The sequence below is a fragment of the Vulpes vulpes genome, chromosome 5 (genome assembly GCF_048418805.1).
Source record: "Vulpes vulpes isolate BD-2025 chromosome 5, VulVul3, whole genome shotgun sequence".
In the NCBI taxonomy this organism is placed as follows: Eukaryota; Metazoa; Chordata; class Mammalia; order Carnivora; family Canidae; genus Vulpes; species Vulpes vulpes.
Genome location: NC_132784.1, coordinates 105,984,772 through 106,005,356, shown reverse-complemented (window position 1 = coordinate 106,005,356; position 20,585 = coordinate 105,984,772). Strand labels below are relative to the sequence as shown.

At 42.8% G+C, this 20,585-nt stretch overlaps 1 protein-coding gene and 1 long non-coding RNA gene across 7 annotated transcripts in view; one reads left to right on the top strand and one right to left on the bottom strand.

Annotated features, from left to right (window-relative positions):
- SLC30A10 (solute carrier family 30 member 10) overlaps positions 1–11,363 on the top strand; it is a 41,057-nt gene extending 29,694 nt beyond the window's left edge. For all 4 annotated transcript variants that reach the window (XM_072759554.1, XM_072759553.1, XM_072759551.1 and 1 more), the window contains exons 3-4: positions 3,563–3,802; positions 6,180–11,363. In XM_072759554.1, the coding sequence (XP_072615655.1) occupies positions 3,563–3,802; positions 6,180–6,679 (740 nt within the window). In that variant the 3' untranslated portion in view covers positions 6,680–11,363. The remainder of the gene's footprint in view (positions 1–3,562; positions 3,803–6,179) is intronic.
- The window catches only part of LOC112914336 (uncharacterized), a 34,309-nt gene continuing 15,118 nt past the window's right edge, over positions 1,395–20,585 (bottom strand). The window contains exons 3-4 of one of the 3 annotated variants that reach the window (XR_003233839.2): positions 15,048–15,130; positions 1,395–3,440 (exon numbers count right to left, since the gene is read on the bottom strand). This is a non-coding gene — a long non-coding RNA (uncharacterized lncRNA). Of the gene's footprint in view, positions 3,441–5,443; positions 7,572–11,379; positions 13,240–15,047; positions 15,131–20,585 lie in introns of those variants that run through there. The other 2 variants (XR_003233840.2, XR_003233841.2) reach the window with 2 other exon arrangements.

Sequence of the window (20,585 nt, the reverse complement as noted above, 5' to 3'; positions counted from 1 at the left end):
AGTGCTTGGTGGTGAATCTTTCTGGAAAGAGACATCTAAAATGAAAAATCTCTACCCTTTATCTTTCTTTGGGTTCAATATAAAAATATGTATATAGTATATGCTATATATAGTGTGTATCAAATACATACTATATATATATTATATATGTATCATAGATTTTCCATAGCATTTTAACTTTTCAGAGCACATTCAGTTAATCATTCATTCTTATGTTGCAGAGAAGGAGAACAGGTAGGTGGAAAGATGGTAAGAGGAATGAAGAGTGGGACAGTACATATCGTGACCCTGTTTGGGAAGTATGTTTTATGGCAAATTTGTATGATCTGGCTAATCTTTAAAGCTGTTGGAGCTCCTAGGTGGAAAAATCTGGGGGGTAAAGCACCTCGCTGTACCTGGCTCAGCCCCGTGGTCCACAGGCACTGACCAGTGTCCACCTCTGGTTTCTGGCAGAGGTGAATAATGCAGTGGCTGAAAGATTGGGATTTGGGCTCAAGATGCCTGGGTTTGGGATCTTGGCTCTGTCATTTAAGACTCTGACTTTGGGCAAGTGTTTGGACTCTCTAAGCCTCCAGCTCACTCTCTCTAAAATAGTATCTACTTCACGGGTGGTTGTTAGATAAAGGATGTGATATGGGAGGAAAAGCAGCTACTCTGTTTAGGGGGTGCATGCTTGTGCCAGGTACCATTCATGAGTGAGTCGCTTAGCATTTGTAAGAATCTCACCGGGTGGGAGCTGTTGTCTCTCAGGTAGTGAGAGGAATTGCTGGGCTCAACCCTGTGCTGCCTCCGCTTCATGCTTCATGCTTCATTCGGTGGCCTTTCCACTTTCAGGCCAAGGGGGAGGCTGGCCTCAGCTTAGGTCCTACGTCCTCATCTCCGAGCCACAATTCAGAGAAGGCCCACAGGGTGTTACAGCTGGAAAGGCCTTAGTGGGAATGGACTCCATCCCCTCGCTTTGCAGGGTGGGAAGGTTTCCTTTGCAAGGAAACAGGGTCCCTAGAGTCCGGTGACTTCCCAAGACACCCAGGCTAGTAGCAGAGGCAGGTCTGGCACCTGCCTTCACATTTCCACCGCTTCCCCGTTTTGGACACTGCCTGTACGCTCCAGGAAAGATGGTTTGTTTCTCCAGTGTAGACAGTCCACTGAGTGGTTACACTTTTGCCATTTAATGGTTGCTTTAGAAAGCACGACTGTCCTCCCCGATCTGCAGGGGAGCAAACGACTGATGGGATTCTCGTGAACAAAAATCATTTCTGGATTTTAATTAGTGTTTCTCTTATTTCAATGGAATAAAACAAATGCCTTCTGAGAAACACAGTCCATCTTCTGCAAAGCACATTGAAAGCACAATCATAAAAAAATATATATATAAAAAAAAGAAAGCACAATCCTTTAAAGATTCTCGTCAATTGTAGTGGTTGGTTTTGATGGGATCAAAAGGGATACATTAAAAAATGTTGCAACAGCATGTCAGAAAGATAATTAACTTTTTGTATTTCAGTATAAGTATAAATAGATACACCACAACCCTGACATCATTTGAAAATAAGTCTCCTTGGACGAGATGCTTCTTTCTGATTGTTTTTTCCAATAACAAAGATCTCTCATCTTTCCATAACCACTTGTTACTGCCCAGAGCTAGTGTTTCTGGTTTACCAACAAACTCAACAACACTGATGGCTTTTCCAAATGCTGGGACACATCAGATTTCAAATTATGTCAAATTGCCGTGTTATAAGCCAGTTTCTGAGTTTTTTAAAGAATCTCAAGACAGGAAGTGAGGGCCAGCTGTTAAGATGTCCTGTCATTCATTGTAAAGCTACCTTGGGAACAGTTTGACTAATTGGATGATTGAGTTGCCTGCCAATCCATCTTTGTCTCTCAGGTAATGTTGCCTGACTTATTTTCTGAATCAGAAAGGTGATCAGATCACTTCAGAATCTGCTCAGAGATCTTCACCTCCTCCAGAATAAGGTCCTAACACTGCTGACATTCGTGGGCTTGCTGTGCCAGTGTCAGCACTCCTTTCTAGGCATTTCTGCCCTCTTCTCCTTGGCTGCCCCATCTCCTCCGAGACCTATACTGTCTCCTACCCCCACCCCTATTCCCATCCAGTGCACACTTACAGTGAGATGAGAAGTGCTCAGTTCAAGTTCAGCCTCTGCCTTTTACTAAGCTAGGTGACCTTGGACAAGTAACTTAATGTCTCTGAACTTCAGTCTCCTTATGGATCGACTCTCGGGACTTTCTCTTCGTGGCTCAGAACAGGGCCTGGGGAGTAAAAAGCTCTCTCAGGGGTGTGAGGGGAAAGGGGACACAGAATTAGAAAGAATGGAATTGTTTAATGTATTTATTGAATCAGGATCTTATTTTAATACCTAAACACTCAGCCAGAAGGAGATACATTTTACTCCTATATTATTTTGGGGCAAGGTGGCCACAAATCGCATTTAGTATGTCCACAGAATGCCATTTTGTCTCCGATGCTACTCAGCTACTCAGAATCCTAAAAAGTATTGCCAAGAGGAAGCATTAGCTCCATTAAAGCATTTTCCAGGTGAGACCATTCACTTGTAACCATGAGTGAGCTATTAGAATTTTGGATTATTATTAATTCTACTGAATGGATCTGTGGGATACTTGGAGAGGCAAAATGAATCTTTTTTTTTTTTTTTAAGATTTTCTTTATTTATTCATGAGAGACACAGAGACACAGGCAGAGGCAGAAGCAGGCTCCTCACAGGGAGCCCATTGTGGGACTAGATCCCGGGACCCCGGGATCACTCCCTGAGCCCAAGGCAGACGCTCAACGGCTGAGCCACCCAGGCATCCGGGGCACCCGGATCTTCTCTGTTAGGATTGCATATTTTCTGGATCAAAATTAAAACTTTTAAGAGTGGTTCCCTGCATTAAGGGCAGCCACAATTTGGGTTATTGTCTCTTTGATTTGAATCTTATTGTGACAAATGGCTCTTTCTTCAGTGGCAGTGCTGCCAGAGGCTCTTCCCGAGGACGTCTTGAACCAGATCCAGTTTGAATGACCTGGGCTAAGGGGGGAGTAGCAGAGGCATGTAGGGAAAGGGGAAACAGATCCAGGAAGAGAGAAGACAAGGAATAATAAGAACCGCTCTTTTGTTATTAGTTCCCTCTCCTCTTCAAAATGCTTAAAACAATTTAAATCGCAGATATTTGTCTCAAAGAATAAAAAGCTATTTGCATAGCCTCTTTTCCGGTTTGGTGTCTTCTGATGAGTGGCAGGCGGCAGTGGTGTAGCATTAGGAACCCGCATGGTCCCTCTTCCCATGCGTGTCTGCAGCTCAGAATCTTCCGAGGCTGTTGCAGGTTCTCTGGGTTCTGGGATGGTGGCCTAGGGCTTTGTTTTCTATGAAGTAGTTGACTTTTTTTTTTTTTTTTTCATTTGAATCCATCTTGCTGTCCTAACCAAAAAGAAAACAAATAACAACTGATATATTCTTAGACTTGGGAACCCGGGTCACTGCGTGTTCCCAGCTCCCAAATTTGGATCTGTGCTTTAGTGGCCTTTCTTTCTCCCCGGCAGGTGTACTTTTGCATGTGATGGGCGACGCCCTGGGGTCAGTGGTGGTGGTGATCACGGCCATCATATTTTATGTGCGTCCCCTGCAACCTGAGGACCCATGTAACTGGCAGTGCTACATCGACCCCAGCCTGACTATCATCATGGTTATCATTATTTTGTCATCTGCCTTCCCACTCATCAAGGAGACTGCTGCCATTCTGCTGCAGATGGTCCCCAAAGGAGTTAACATGGAAGAGCTGAGTAAGTCAGATGCTTCTTATCTAGAACCATGCCCGCTTAATGCTCTTCAGGCCAAAGGGCCAGCGCTATTTCAAAGCAGTGTTTGATTTATGTATCCTGAAATACTTTAAATCACCTGGCAAAAGAAACATCTATCGTATGTTTTGTAGCCTAGTAGGATGACTCACAGCTCCAAGAACCAAAGGTCCTTTGCAACCCATGACTGATTCCACTGCAAATTTTTGAGAATATAATGCTTGGGCAGTACCTGTTCCTCGGCTTTTACCTTCATGTCAAAGATTTATTTTAATTCCAATAAGATTACCCTGCCAAGAACTTGATTTTTATTCTCCTTATTCTGAAAACATGAATCATTGATTCGTATTCTAGATCCTGCTTTCTTGTTAATTGATTTTTTTATGGGCATGCAAGTCACCATGTCTAATACCATAAAAAGGACCATGTTTTAAATTCAGATCATTCATGACCTCGTTCAGTAATGAAATCTGTTCCTTTGCTTTGCTCAAACAGAAAATCAAACTCTTACCTTAGTCAGGCGCATCTGTCCCTCCATATTTTGGAGACTTTGCAGAGTTCTAAATGAGAACTATCCAGATGTTGACGAGAAACTGAATGTGCACCTTTATTTCTAGTGGTTCTAAATGGAGATTATGTTTTTATAGAAAAAAAGCTTTCTTGCATATTTGCTGTTACACTCTATCATTGCTTCACCAGTGAGCCAGGAACCATGCAGATAGAGCCCAGCCCTCTATGAGGCTCAAAGTTGGAAGACCTTACTTCATGTCAGATCCCTGAAATGAGGTGTGAATGGGTCTTAATACATTGTGTGGCCACAGCTAGGCTTTCCCCTGGGAGGGTGTGATTTATGGTGGTCAGCGTAGGTCGTAGCCCTCCCAGCCCCCTGTTCAGTAGCATGCACTGGGACCAGCTGGTCCAGCCATTGCTAACAGGTGGTGCTTCTCCTACAGTCTTTCCCCCTAGATGTTCTTTTTGCGTTTTGGAGCCTAATCTTTGGCAGCATTGCTTACTTTACGGTCTCAGAGTCAGTTAGGTGTGGCCAGCGCTCTGGCTGCTTTACTGTATAGAGGTAAAGTAATCAGCCTTCATTTCCTGCAGTCTGCCCAGTGCTGCAGGGAGAGGAGGTAGGAGGTGGGGAAGGAGATACCAGGAGCAGATACACAGCATTGTCTCCACCTTCCAGGAACTTGTTTCCCAGTTGAGGGAACAAGATAAACATATCAAAACAATTTGTGATATATAATGGCTTATCTTGCCTTTTAACAAAGTAAGATATATATTTTATATATAAAAATAGATGATAATGGCAGTAGCAACACTTCTCTGGCACTTATTACATGCTAGTAGTGTTCTCAGTGCTTTATTTATATTCACTCATTTAAATCCTGAAAGTAAACCTATGGGGAACTATCATTATTATTCCCGATTTACAGATAAGGAGACTGAGGCACTGCAGGTTAGGTAAAGTACCCAAGACCAGTCTAAACTGGGATTCAAACTCTAGTTGGCTACAGGGTCTTTGCTCATCATCATCATTCAACATCATCTCTCTAAATACATGCTCATTTGAGAAACTATGGAAAATATAGAAGACTTAAATTAAAAAAAGGAAATCTCTCATAATCCTGCCACCCAGAAATTACCACTTTTAATTTTGAATCAATCCATCAGTAAGACAAAGCTTTATCTGTATAAAATGTGTGTGTGTGTGTGTGTGTGTGTGTGTATACACTGATGCTTGTTTTAAAAAAAGAAAAAAATCATGCAGTATATACGGTAAAACTATTTGCTTTTTCACTTAAAGATACCTTCTGTGCCTTTTCTCATATCCTGAAATATGCAACTTACTTGTTAATGGCTGTCATATTCTTTTATATAATTGATTTATCTATTTCCTTATTTCCATTTTTTTTCGTTAATACAAAGAACATTGCCCAAACCATTTTTGTACATGAATCTTTGGGTATTTCCTTTTAGGTTAACTTCCTAGTACTAGACACGCAGGTGAAAGTTTTCGGGCCTCGTTGCCAAGTTCTCTCCTTTCAAATCGGCATCCTACTTTATACTCTTGACACACCCTGGGTGTCTGTTCCCTTGTAAACTCAACAACCTTGGAAATTTTGGGGGGTGTTGTTAAAGTTATTTTCTTGAATTGCCCTTTATGGGTTCATGATGGGTGGTATAGGGACTCAGAGAGGAGAAAGAAGAGTATGGAAACATGTCCCCAGATCGGTACAGCTCTTTTTCTTCCCGTTGTTGTAAATCCATCGTTGAGAATGCCTTCAGGGACCATGTCCCTCCCATAGAGGTACCTTGTTTCCAGTAGCCTTAGCTAATTGTTCGCTCTTCCTCGTTGTAGTGAGTAAACTCTTGGCTGTGCCCGGGATTAGCAGTGTACATGAAGTGCACATCTGGGAACTTACAGGTGGGAAGATCATCGCCACCCTGCACATCAAGTATCAGAAGGACAGGGACTATCAGGACGCCAGTTGGAAAATTCGAGAGATCTTCCACAGTGTGGGAATCCACAACGTGACCATCCAGTTTGAGCAAGTGGACTTGAAGGACCCCGTGGAGCAGAAGGACTTGCTGTTGCTCTGCAGCTCCCCCTGCATCTCCAAGGGCTGTGAGAAGCAGCTGTGCTGCCCCCCCAGGGCCCTGCCTCTGGCCCACGTCAATGGCTGTGCGGAGCACAACGGCTGTCCCCCTCTGGACACGTACCCAAGTGATGGCCTCCGGAGGCGAGAAACAACAGAAGTGGCTATTGAAGTATCGTTGGACAGCTGTCTGAGTGAGCACGGACAAGCCCCCAGCAAAAGTCAGGAGGACCCACATTATGTCAACAGCACGCATTTTTAATCTGGTCCCCGCATACACAGACTGTATAGACGAGGCGCTCTGGTTTCTGGAAAGACCTCTGTGGGCTCTAGGCACTGATCAAAATTGCGGTGCGCACGCTCTGTGTTGTTTGGGATGTTAATTGCATGTGTCTGTTAATTCCTCTGTGCCTGAGAACCCCTTTAGGTCGTGCTGGGGGTCTCATGCTGCTCTTCAACAAACTGGCTGTTTTAGTTTGAGCATTTATTTTAAGAAGCAACCTGCACTCGCATACATGTCGGGGACATTGAGGGCTGAGACCCTGTGGTGGTGGACACAGGATTCAAAGTGGTTCTTGTTTTAAAGTGATTGGAACTTGTAGATGACTCTCAGGTGAGCTCATAGCCTAGTACACTGAAAAAGCCTAAAAGCCATGATAGCTTTTTTTTTTCCCCATTCCATTATCAGATCATAAAAGAGGAAAAAGTTGGACAGTCCCATCACTGTGGAAGTTTTTCTTCCATGACTCATTTTCGAATACATGTAAAATGAATACCCATTAAAGTAGAAAATATTCTCAGAACATTAGAGGAAGTGGAGTTTATTGGGGGAAGACAGGAAGAAAATGCTTTCTGACTACCTCTCCATTTTGTGAGGTGGAGAGAAAATGAGTGTTTACTTTCCGCTGTGAAATGAACTACAGCTATAGGGTGCTTCAAGTGTTTCATGCATAAAATACTTTTTTTTTTCACTTGGAAGTGTGGGAATATTTGCACTTCCTAAAGTATGATGCAATACTAATATTGCAGAACCAGTCCAGTTGGGATCGTTCTCATTTATTGCTTAACAGTTTATTTGTCCAAATTTCCCTTGGGTCTTCTTTTCCATGATCACATTGATATATGTAGCATTTACCAGGAGAAAATGGGTATCCCTAGGAGAGAAGCATATATGGCCCTGAGTATTCATTCCTGCCCCAAAATAAGCTAGATTGACTTTTCTTTCACTAGACATATTTTGAAGTATTTATTATAGTTGCCAACCAGTAACTTGTTGGAGAAGTGTATGTGTAGGGAAAAATGAGAATTAATTTAATTGCTGCCTTTTAATGCATTTTGAGGAGCTTCCAATTTCCTTTACTTCCTTTTCCGACTCTGACCCATGTTACCAATTTCAAATAAATTTATTATAATTTGATTTGGATCCATAATCGACATACTAATGGATTAGTAGTGGAGAACCACCTGTCACATATCGAACAAGTTGTTGAGGCAGCAGAATTTTAATCAGAACAGTCTCAAAATAGGTCTGAGTAATGGGAGATGCCCTCATAGAGCACTAGAGTCTTCCTTGATGGGTTGCAAAATTGATAACGATCATCTCTCAGGCTGCAGGCACTGGGTCCTGTTTAGAATCTAAACAATAGTCAAAAGAAATCCTGGGTTGTTAATGGAAAAAGGACGCACGTTTTGCAGCACTAATACCATTTAAAAAAATGTCTTTGTGTTCACTCTAAGGCTGAAATAAGTAAGCAGCTGTGATCAGTAGGATAGGAATTTTTTTCATTCCTTGAAATTTTAGAATCTGTGTTTAAATTTGCCATGAATTAGGTAAATCCCATTTTTAGTCCTAGGAGTTTATTGGACTAGTCTGTATGGCCAAGTGAGGGGTAAACTATAAGACAGCATTTTTATTTTTATATTTAATACTAAAAGTACAGCACATACTCACAAAAACAAAGCAAAAACAAAAACGGGAGATTCTCTTTGAAGCTCACCCCAGTGATGAGTGAACCAAATTCTAGACAGATGTTGTTTGAGGTGTCTTGACTGGAACCAAAGAAGAAATCTGTCCCTCACTTCCAAATTTGAAGGTCTAATATGATTTCACATCATTCTGCTTTTATTAAAAGGGAAAGATAATAAGTTTATAGTGTCTGTGCAGCTGGGTAAAGAAACACATGCTAGTTTGCATCTAGATAATGTTCTTTAAGTCTCTAAAGTTTCTTTTTAGGAAAGGAAATGGCACCAGTATAACTAAATTGACCACAGAAAAGTTGCTTGATGGACACTAATTCACATAGAGCTAATGTGAAATAATCCCTTTTGAAGACAGTTTGAGTGCGTTTAATGTGTTCCAACAAGCTAATTAAGTGCAATATTTTTCTGTGGGGTTAGGTGGTTTCCTTTGTCCTCTTTGGTGCTTGATGCCTGCGGTATGGTATTTTTACTTTTTTTTTTAAGATTTTATTTATTTATTCATGAGAGACATACACAGAGAGAGAGAGAGAGAGAGACAGGCAGAGGGAGAAGCAGGCTCCCTGCCGGGAACCTGATGTGGGACCCGATCCCAGGACCCCAGGATCATGCCCTGAGTCCAAGGTAGATGCTCAACTGCTGAGCCACCCATGCATCCCTTTACTTGGGTTTTGCTCTCCCTTTGGTTGTCCTGCATTTTAATTCTCCCAAGGAAAAGCAGACTTTTCTTTCCCTCTTTGAGTCAGCCTTGCCTGGTGGCAGTGGCCTGATGAACAGTGGCTTTACCAACACTGATTTCCTGTCTTTTTTTAAGGAAATGAAAATAACTTTTTAAAAGTCGAGGGCAACCTCTGTGTGTCGGGTCGGGACCAGCCATCCTGAGCCCTAACCTGGAGGACACAGAGGATGGCCCTTGCTGCTGCCCTCTGTCCTCCTATCTCGATAGAGTCCTTTCCACATTATTTCAGCACAGGCTCTGGGAAGCACTGTGTCTGCTTTTATCTTCCAAATATCAACTTTGGTTGTGAAAATAGAGATTAGGGTTTTTTTTCATGACATTTGGCCCATGTCTCATGGGCCAAAATGTCCCATGATATTTGGGACAATATATATATTGTCCCTCTAATTTTTGCTAAAGTATCAATAAAATAGGGAGACATTGTTTGAGGAAGAATTAAAAATATTCTCTGTATTGGTTACTTTTTTTTCCTTTTTGCCACCAGCTGGCCAAACCCTAGTGGGGGTAAATCAGGAACTCCAAAGTTCAGTAGGATAAAGTGCTTTCAAGATCAAAGAAATCACTGAGGTGGATTTGGGATTATAATAAGGCAGCTGCCCTGTAGGTAGTAAGAGTCTTTGTTATGCTTTCTCAGCATTATTGACATTTTCAACTGGATTAATTCCTTGTTGTGTGGGGCCGTCCAGTGCATTGTAGGATGTTTGGCAGGATCCCTGGCCTCTGCTCACTTAGATGCACACTCATGAGTTGTGACAACCAAAAATGTCCCCAGACATTGCCACCAGTCCTCTGAGGGCAAATTGGCCTCTAGTTCTGAGCCACTGACTTATCCTGAGTAGTTGAGAATTATTGTTGGTAAAAGTCCCTCCAGAGCCCGGTAATCATTTTAATAGAATTAGTTCTGTACAATTCACTCTTCAAAAAATATTTTTAAAGCAGAGATCAAACCATTAATCAAAATGACAGTCATCTCTACTTAGGAACTTTGGACATTTAAAGAAATGATATAATTTTGTGGGGGCAGCAAAGGCTTTACAAATCTGATTATGCAGATGAGTCAGTATAACAGCGAATGAGATGAAAAGCATTTGCTCTCACTGTCATGTCGTGACCCCTTCACTCGCGAATGTCCTCGGTCTGATGAATTCACTAAAAAATGAGAGCAAAAGATTCCAGGAGGATTGATTCCTGGGGCTCAAGTATTTAATTCTCCACCAGTTTTAAACATGATGGTGTTTCTTCTATTGGTTCCAGACAAGCCCCTCATCTTGGTGCCAATCACAAGTTCAGATGCTAAAACGAAATCTGGAATTGTCTGTAGTTACCTTAACCCTTTGCCAAATCGTATCCTGTATTTTTCCAGGAGGTCGAGACATTTCTCGCTTTTTTTTTTCCATTTCTCGCTTTTAAATGTATCTTTAGACTCTTGCAATTGAAGACTGCAGAAAAGGACTGTGTTAGAAAAAAAAAATGAGGAAACGTGACCTGATTTAGGTTTTGAATTTAGACTGAATCATGAATATGCCTTTTCTATAGCTCTGCTGTTCACCTGCTAAGTTGTTACCTGTCTGTACTTCTGAGTGTGTTTGCACATGAGTCGTCGTGGGTAGGAATGAAAGTATTGCATCAAGAAACTAAGCTGCTCCAATGGAAATTGCCTCGGACCCCAATCCTCACCGTAATCTAAATGTTAGGAATTTGGAGGTTAGCTAATGCGATGTGTCATGTTCAGAAGCTTCTCTTTTCAAGTGTTTTATTCTGGACCTTTTTAAGTGGAACTTTCTTGAACATTGCTGGATGGATCAACTGTCTCCTCTTGGTACAAAGCCAGGCCAGAGACGATGAACCTGTTGTGAATTCTGGTGGGAATAATCCAGGGAGGACGATGATTTCTGGAGGGTGAGCCCTTCCTTCCAGGAGGTCTGAAGTTATGTTACAGTATTAGGATGGAGTTCTGTTGCTTCAAGTCTTCCTCCCGTCCTCACAGGCGATTTTGCCAAAGTTTAATTGTCACATTTGTGGGAACTACTAAAACTTTAAGATACAAAGTTTAAATAACTCATTACTAATTGCATGTGAAATGCCCCAGTAATGTGTGCACATTTGTAACAGTGAAAGTTGTTCAATGGTGCTGTAAAATAAAAAAAAAAAATAAAATAAACACCACACACACATCACATGACTGAGGTGTTTGTGGAAATCAGATGGATACGCGAGAGAGTTGAACTCATTTTGTCTTTGTCTCGTACTCTAGTCATTTTATTACTCAGTAATGCTTCAGATCGGTTTTCCACTGATGTGGGACTTGTCTCCATCTCTGTTTTGCTCCCGTCTTCTCTGTGCCCCTCTGCCACTCTTCCCCACCTGCAGTGTCACAGGCCCATCTTGGCACAAATGTCCCAAACTGACCCAGCTGACAACTTACTGTAGCCTGGACTGACCTGGGTTTCTAGTGGGGCTCGTGTGGCCCAGGGCTGCCCAAGGGGGTTTGTGCAGAAGGGGAGCTCCTGGCATTTAGGGAATGGTGGAGAGGCTAGGCTTATTTTGGAGAAGTCCTATAGAGTTTAAGGGGATCACAGTCTTCAGTTATTCCAACTATTTTTAACCGAATCAACCAATCAACTGATAACCAGCATACACTTACTAGAAACTATGCAAGTGGTTCTGGCCTCCAGGAAGCTAATAGCCTGCCCTGGAAGCTAAGTAAGGCAGTCCAGCTCTGTGGGAGTTTAAGGAGGCCCACTCTCAGCTTGGGGGTAGGGGTGGAGATCTTGTGCTGAATGGGTCTGGGGGCTCAGAAGCACACCTCCCAAGCCCTGGGCAGCATCAGGACAAGAACAGAGCTTCACATTTCATGACTGTCCCCTTCTGTCAGCAATGAGTCTGCAGGATGGAACAGAGGACTCAGCTGGGGGCTGAGTCCAGGATGTCAGACTACTCCATCTAGTGGGGAACCTGCCTCCTCTGGGTCTCCTTCCTGCGTGCTGTTTCTTCACAGCGCTGTGACTTTGGAACATCATGTCATACATTCACTCACTTATTTCCTGTCTCTTCCACTAGAATAAGTCTGTGTATGATCCGCGGCTGCGTTCTTCAGCCCCCATCCTGTGCTGGGAACAGTGACACAGGACCTGGCACCAATAAATATTTATCAAACGAATGAATGAATACACACATGAATGAATGAATAGGTTCAACTCTTGGTGTTAACAGTTACAGGATTTGGATAAATCATTTAACAGCATTGAGCTTCATGTTTTGTTTTGTTTTTTAAATAATGATGGCCTGTGCTCCCTTCCTTGTGGGGCTGTTGTAGGAGTCCTAGGAGACGGGAGAGCAGAGTTAAATGTCAAGTGATTTTGTTATCTTATGCTTTCAACCTGGCATTCACATTTTTCCGGTTCTTATCCTGCTTCCTCCAATCTCGGTAATCCCATTTTGTCAATTAAGCAGCATTTAAGGCGAATTGGCATGACACAGTGGTACAATCAACGTGAGTGAAGATGAGGAGGAAAGGCTTCACGGAAGACCTGGCATTTGGAATTGGCCTTGGAGTAGGTCAGTGGGTGGAGAGAGGCTGAAAGGACAACCCAGCCTGAAGGCTTGGACATCCTTCTTTAGGCAGCTGGCCCCAGAGCTTTGGTGGGGAGCGGGGTGCAGATGGGGGAAAAGCCAGGACTACCTATTCACAGGGAACGGTTTCATCCAGAGGCTTCCTCACCCTGCTCTGGTGCTTTGTTGGTCAGCGTTGGAGCATCTGCTGTCTCCTGTCCTGCCTGGAATCCTGAGCGCCCCCAGCTGTGGCTGAGCACTTGCTGTGCATGTCCCTGGGGGGAGGGTGTCCTCACTCCTCCAGATTCCTGGGCAGTTTCTCCTGGTCCCCTGATCAGCCTTCCTGGGTGCGTTTCTGCCTCGACCCTGCTGCCATGCGTAACGCTGCCTCCAGCTCATCCTGGGTCTCCCCAGTCACTGGGCTGCACTAAAGTCCACTTCAAGGACTCGATGTCAGTCCCTGCTTCTCCAGTCTTGTCCCCGACTCTCAGGTTCGGCTTGATCATCTTACATCTGGTGGCCCACCAGCCACCTCCAAGGTCCCATCAACCGTCCTGGAAGGACCGAGTCGGCCTGTCACTGGGGCCTCCCACCTGCACCGCCCCCCCCCCCCCCCCCCCGCAGCCTTATCTTCCCCAGCAGATGAGAAGCACATAGAAACCCAAAGAAGTTTGGGATCCCTGGGTGGCGCAGCGGTTTGGCGCCTGTCTTTGGCCCAGGGCGCGATCCTGGAGACCCGGGATCGAATCCCACATCGGGCTCCCGGTGCATGGAGCCTGCTTCTCCCTCTGCCTGTGTCTCTGCCTCTCTCTCTCTCTCTCTCTCTCTCTCTCTCTCTGTGACTATCATAAATAAAATAAAAAAATTAAAAAAAAAAAAAAAAAAAAAGAAACCCAAAGAAGTTAGAACAGCAGAGGATGTAAAATAGAGTGCTGCGTGAGTTGGGGGTGAAATCATACCTGGTCCTTGTGTGCTCCAAAGTCATTTTTACTTTTTCCAGTTTGCAATTACACCCACCAAGTTACTTCCTTTCTGCTCTCTCTCTGTCTCTGTCTGTCTGTCTGTCTGTCTCTCTCTCTGGCCAGTTTCCTCCTTTTCTGTTAGTATGCCCCGTGCCCAGGAGGTGATTTCCTGTGGATGACAGACTGCAGTCCTACATGCTCGGTGTCCTGATTCAGGAGCCCACTCGGAAACGGGCCTACCCTGTGCCAGAAGCAGAGCCACGATCTTTCCCATCTTTTTTTTGTAAAGCAAAAGCGGGGGAGGCCTCTGTTGGCTCATAGTATCACCGCATGACCACCAACGTGGCCTCGCGGTGACAGTGAGCTCCAACATAGAGCAAAACCATCTGGCTCGCCGCACTGGTTCTTTTAGGCTTGCAGGTGCAAGAGGGCAACTGGCACGGGGTTTATACCTGGGGTCTGGTGGTGTTTTGCTTGCATCCTGGGAGTGGGGGGAGCATTCTCAGAGCGGCCGCATGGACGTGGGCTTGCAGTGGGAGTGGTAATAACCAGGCCTGGCACCTACTCAGAAAGCTGGGACCTAAAGAAAGTCATGCTGAGCGCGGTGAGTTCGTGGCTGTCACCTGATGTTCAGAGGTATTCGGAACGTCACTTCTGGAAGGAGTGGTGCTTGGTGCTTGCTTTATAGCTAGACTTGCAAAGCAGGGTACGGCCTGAGTGGGGAGACGTGATTTGGCCCATTGTACCACTAAACCTGTGCTACAGAAAAGAGCTTTACGGGGAGATTTTGTTACACAAAGTAACGTATCCTGTGAAGTATAGCCTAAAGTCTGAACATCGTGGCTTCCAGGTTGGCCTGCTGGTAAATCCTGGCTCTACCACTGATGAGCTGCTTGACCTCAGGAAGATTACATGCTATGAATAAAATAAGTTCTCGAGGCCTCAGTGTTGCCATCTATAAAACTGGGGAATATCCTAATTCCTGGGTCTCGAGATTGCTGTGAGGGGGACAGGAGACTGCCCGTCGGGGGCTCAGCACAGGGCCTGGAGCTGAACATACTCAAGGAATGCTAGATCTTTAAAATGCCCACTTTGTGTGTGTGTGTGTGTGTGTGTGTGTGTGTGTAAAGATTTTATTTATTTATTCATGAGAGACACAGAGAGAAAGAGAGGCAGAGACACAGGCAGAGGGAGAAGCAGGCTCCACACAGAAAGCCCGACATGGGACTCGATCCCAGGACCCCGGGATCGTGACTCAAGCCAAAGGCAGATGCTCAACCACTGAGCCACCCGGGTGCCCTAAAATGCCCACTTTCATAGGTAAGGTTTCGAGTGGCTTTATTCTTATTTTAACTCACTACTCACAATGGAAATGCCAAAAATGTATAGTGTAGACCAACCTGAGTGTCCGTAGCCAGGTAGATTTGAAAGTCCTTGAGGGAGGAGGCCACATCGCCCGACATCACCGGAAAATAACACAGACCTGAGGACATGACCAAAAATCCCAGACATCTTATTCCCAGGAAAATAAAATAGATTCAGTGCTGAAGGGCTTCATTATTAACACCAGGGCTCAATCCCTAAGGACCTTAACTCAACAGTATCTTACTGCTGCAGGATCACTGGGTCCAGGGTTCAAAGGTCAGAGGCAGTGAGGGCTTCAGGTGAATCTGCGTGAACATCCATTTCTGTCCCTGACCTCCAGCCGGAGACTACCAGGGACACATCTGTGGCTGAACATGGGGGTGGGGGTGGGGGGGGCGTATGCTCGATGCAGAGGGGACACTGTACACCCCAGGCACCGTGCAGTGCTTCAAAGGAGGTATTCACTGGGACCTAGTACAGCCTTTGGGCTGGTCTTCCCCCAGGAAGACTCAAGGAAATGGGGCTTTGTCCTGGATGGGGTGCTACCAATATTACCCCAATGGTAATAATTCCATGACTGGGTCTTTTTTTTTTTTTTTTAAAAGATTTTATTTATTTATTCATGAGAGACAGAGAGAGAGAGGCAGAGACACAGGCAGAGGGAGAAGCAGGCTCCACACACGGACCCCAATGCAGGACTCGATCCTGGGACTCCAGGATCATGCCCTGGGCCAAAGGCAGGTGCTAAACCACTGAGCCCCCCAGGAATCCCCCTGGGTCTTTTTTTAAAAATTGAAGTATAATTGCTATACAATGTTATATTAGTGTCAGGTGTACAACGTAAGGATTCAATATTTGTATGTACTGCAAAATGATCACCACATATTTAGTTCTCATCGGTCACCATACATCGTTACAAATTTTTTTTCTTGTGATGAGAACTTTTAAGATCTACTCTCTTAGCAACTTCCAAACACACGATATAGTATTATTAACGACACTCACTGTGTTGTGCACTGGATCCTGAGGGCTCATTTATTTTATAGCTGGACAATTTTTACCCTTTGACTCCTTTTCCTTATTTCATCCATCCCCAAACCTCTGCCTCTGGCGGCCACCAATCTGTTCTCTGTATGACTGGGTATCTCAATAAATCTTATCTATTAAGTAGAAAGGATAAAACAAGGGTCACACGTTAATTGGTTTTTTTTAAAAAAAAGCAGCAGTCACTCATAGTGTGCAGGATGAGGGGGTGTCTGGTCTTTTTGTGCTTAGCAGAGTGTGTTTTTGTTTTGGTCTGCTCCTAGATAAGAGCACAGAGTGGCCTCTTGTTTCTTTCCTTCTTTCCTTCTTTCCTTCTTTCTTTCTTTCTTTCTTTCTTTCTTTCTTTCTTCTTTCTTTCTTTCTCTCTTTTTCTTTTTTCTCTCTTTCTTTCTTTCTTTTTTTCTCTCTCTCTTCTTTCTTTCTTTCTTTCTTTCTTTCTTTCTTTCTTTCTTTTCTTATTGAAATATAGTTGACACACAATGTTATATTTGTATAGTTCTCCACAGGAGAACACCCTGGCTCAGCTGTGAATTCCAAGGCAGTCCTAGCAACACCAGAGCTGGGCTCTAAGTATCAGTTTCCAGATGTCAAGAGGTCTTTGCCTCTTTCTCATATTTTCTATACTTAATATATTTGTGCGTTTTCTTAAAAAATTATTTATTTATTCATGAGAGATGCAGAGAGAAAGGCAGAGACAGAAGCAGGCTCCCTGTGGGGAGCCCCATGTGGGACTCGATCCGAGGACCCTGGGATCTCACCCTGAGCCGAAGGCAGATGCTCAACCACTGAACCACCCGGGTGCCCCTATTTGTGTGTTTTAATGAAGAAGGCTGTGAGCATTTAAGTCCTGATTAAGAGGCTACCTAAAAGCTGTTTGACCCTGAGCAGTTCCTTCATCTCTTGTAACATCAGTATCCCTCACACCTTCTACCTGAGGTAGGATACCTACTGCTGGGGTGTTGTGAAAATTAAGTGAAATCATACAAGTTCCTGGCAGAGTCAGTGATGTTAAAATGTTAGCTATTTTTGGGTGAGTCCCTCTGTATCCTGCCTCCATGACTGGCTCAATTTAGAACATGAGTCAAATGCACTCTCATTTTGTCTTATTTTATTTCATTGTGTCATGGGACTATTAAAAAAAATCTTTTAAAAATATCTTTATGATTTTTAATCATAATAATTAATCATTAATTAATAATATCTTTTAATACCATAACTTTAAATGTCATGATTAGAAGACCTGCAGATGCCTTAGTTGTTTATAGGTGTTCACAGAAAATATTCTCATGTCACTGCAGTCACCACCACTGTCACCACTGTGACAGTGTCAAATAAGAAGGATTAAAGAGTCTGGTGAATGTGTGTGTGGTATTGCAACTTGTGAGTGGCCAGACTATTATCCAGACACCCAGGTATCTGTCAACTGTCAATAAATGTTTGCTGAATGAATGAATAAGTGAATGAATGAATTAATTAATTAATATAAATGGTGAAATGTAGATCACCTCTCACCTCGCAGTCTATCAAGCAGTTATTTTCGGTCTTTGACACCAACATTCAGATGAGACTCCATTGTACAGATTACAATTCACGCTCAAGACTTCCATGCAAAGAATGCACTGGCAAGATATCTGTGGTTTCCAAGAGTCAACAGGGTTTGGGGGAGCAGATCTCCTATCTCCTCTGGACAACGCCTGGGCTTGGGCTGCCACACCCGCATCCACTGCAGGTCATAACAGCTGAAACAGAGGTTCTGAGGCCCATTGCTCATTTGATAAGATGGTGTCTTTTACTAATTTGGGTTTTTTTTTAAGATTTTATTTATTTATTCATAAGAGACACAAAGAGAGAGGCAGAGACACAGGCAGAGGGAGAAGCAGGCTCTATGCAGGGAGCCTGATGTGGGACTCCATCCAGGGTCTCCACGATCACGACCTGAGCTGAAGGCAGATGCTTAACTACTGAGCGACCAGGTGCCACTACTTTGGGATTCTTGATGTCTCTTGTTCTTCCTTCTTCCTCACTTCCCTTTTTTTTTTTTTTTTGAGGGGTAATACAGGATTTATGGAATTTTTCTAATTACAATGGAGATCACATCTACATACTATTTAGCTACTCTGCATGGGTACATTAATCCTAATGCATTTAGATTTATGATGAATAGGCTTAATCATACAACCACACACACATACACACACTAATTGGTTTAAAACAGTGGTGCATGCATTGTACTCCTCCTAGAAAGCTAGTTTTGATGAAAAAAAAAAACATTAGTTTAAAAAATCAGTCTGATTTTGAAAATGAACCAAGATACCTACTGTCTGATTCTAGAATCTATTTTAGCCATTTTGGACAGTTGCTATCTTATCAGACCACAGTATGTGTTTTTCAAAAAGAAACTGATGAAGGGCACCATCTGGTGTTTACTTTGACCACGGCCAGCTTCTTTCCCCTCCCCCCAAAAAACTTTGGCCAAGAGTTCTCCATTGTGAAGACTGAATTTATTCTTTTTGTTTTAGAACATTTTCAAAAATTATTAGATGGTAATAAAGCAAAAAAAAAGTACAGATACATATAAAGGATTTGAGATCATTTTAAATCTCCAAGGAAAACATACTTAACAAAATAAGTCTTCACACTATATGTTTTGTTCTTCAACTTGCTTTTTTAAATTAGCAATATATTCTCACTGTCTTTCCAAGTCAGGACATAAAAATCTACTCTGTTTTTATTAACAGCTACATAGTATTCCATCATGACTGTAAAATCTGCACTCCTATTAAGAAATTTTGCTTCCTTTAGAAAATCATGTGGACTTTAAGTTCCATTGGCATTACTCTACTATTTTATGGGTATTACATGTGTGTGTAAATTTAGAATTAATGTCATTAAAATGTTTCTGCTTTTTGCACCCCCTCATAATATTTAATAATGAGTATATGGTATTTAATAATATCAGAGAAAAGTTATTTAAGATAGTACATGTTTCACAAGTATTTTGCTCAGTTCTGAATTCCAGTAATACTTACTGTTCCTACTACCCCACCTAAGATTTGATTACATGTCTCATCTCTTCAAATAAATAGTATGTTCCTTGAGAACATGGATTGTATCTTAATAATAACAACACTGGCTCAACACTTATTACATGCCAGATACTTGAATTGTATATATGATCTTGTGCAATCCTCACAAAACTGCAAAATCAGTTCACTCCTTTAGTACTAAGGAGAATAAGGCTCAAGAGAGTTAAAATGATTCACTCAATTCAGCTGTGGTGAGAGTGGATTTTAAGCCACTTTGGCTCCAGTGCCTGGCCCTTTTCATTGCCCTGAACTATTCCCTACTTCAGAATCCGTGCAAGGATAGACACACAATATGTGTGTAATTACAACTCATTGGCTTAAATATGGTGCAAGTCAATACTTCTTCTAGAGACACACCTCAGCCAGCATGCCCAAGCCAGTCTCCTCAAAGGCCAAGTCAATACAACATGATCTGACCACTAATAATTCCTTTCTTTACAGCATTAGCGATTGAATTCTCTTCAGCCTGTTGGACCTGAGATATCACAACATGGAAGGAAAAGAGGCAGCTGGGGAAAAGGTATAGTGGTCTTCGGAAAAAAAAAAAAAACATTTGCTATAAGACAGAGGGTAAAGCTCAGTGGATCAGACTACTAGATCATGACTACTATGAAGCCCTGGTTATTGATACTGAGATGTGGGGGTGACTCTTCATTAATCTCTTATCTAATAGTTGTTCATTAGAAGTCAGAACTGCTTTGTCACAAAAGAGGGCTTGCATTAGGAACTGCCGGGTGCTGGGAAAGCAAAATCTCTGGATTTTTAAAATGTTTTTGATGTGCTATTCCTTAGGAAAATAACCACACCTCATGGTGATCTTATCCAGGCCCCGGGAAGCAGGTCATGTCTTGCAGTTTAGTTATGATTCATTCTTCCTTCCTTCTTTCCCTTCTGTCTCTCTCTCTTTCTTTCTCTTCCTCTAGTGTTCTTTTTATGAACATCTCTAAGTATGTTAGATATACACTTTATTGAAGTTCTCATTTCATTAAATTCTAACATAAGAAGTTTTACTTCTGCGTGCCTTCTCAATGTCTGGGGAGAATCTGGATGCTAGAACGTGCAAAGTGTATGTCAACCCCAGTGGAGGTAATCTGGGAAAAGGGGGAGCTAGGTATTAGAAAGAGAAAAAAGAAACAGTTGACAGAGCAGAATGAGAGCTGCTTGCAAGGATGTCTTAGGAAAGAAAAACAAAGGAGGAAAATTAACTGTGGCCTTGAAACTGTACATCCCTGGTGTGTCTGACAGGGGCCAGGGCTGAGGAATAAACGACCAGGGAAGGGCTGAGAAAACGAACAGTTTCTAGTAAGCAAGTGATGATATGATGAAATCATAATATGGCACCTTAATACTTGTTTACAGCATATAAATAAACATTAGTATTATCTATATTTGGTATTTTCTTCATAGGTGTATTTTGGTGTATACAAATATTTATTAGAGGTT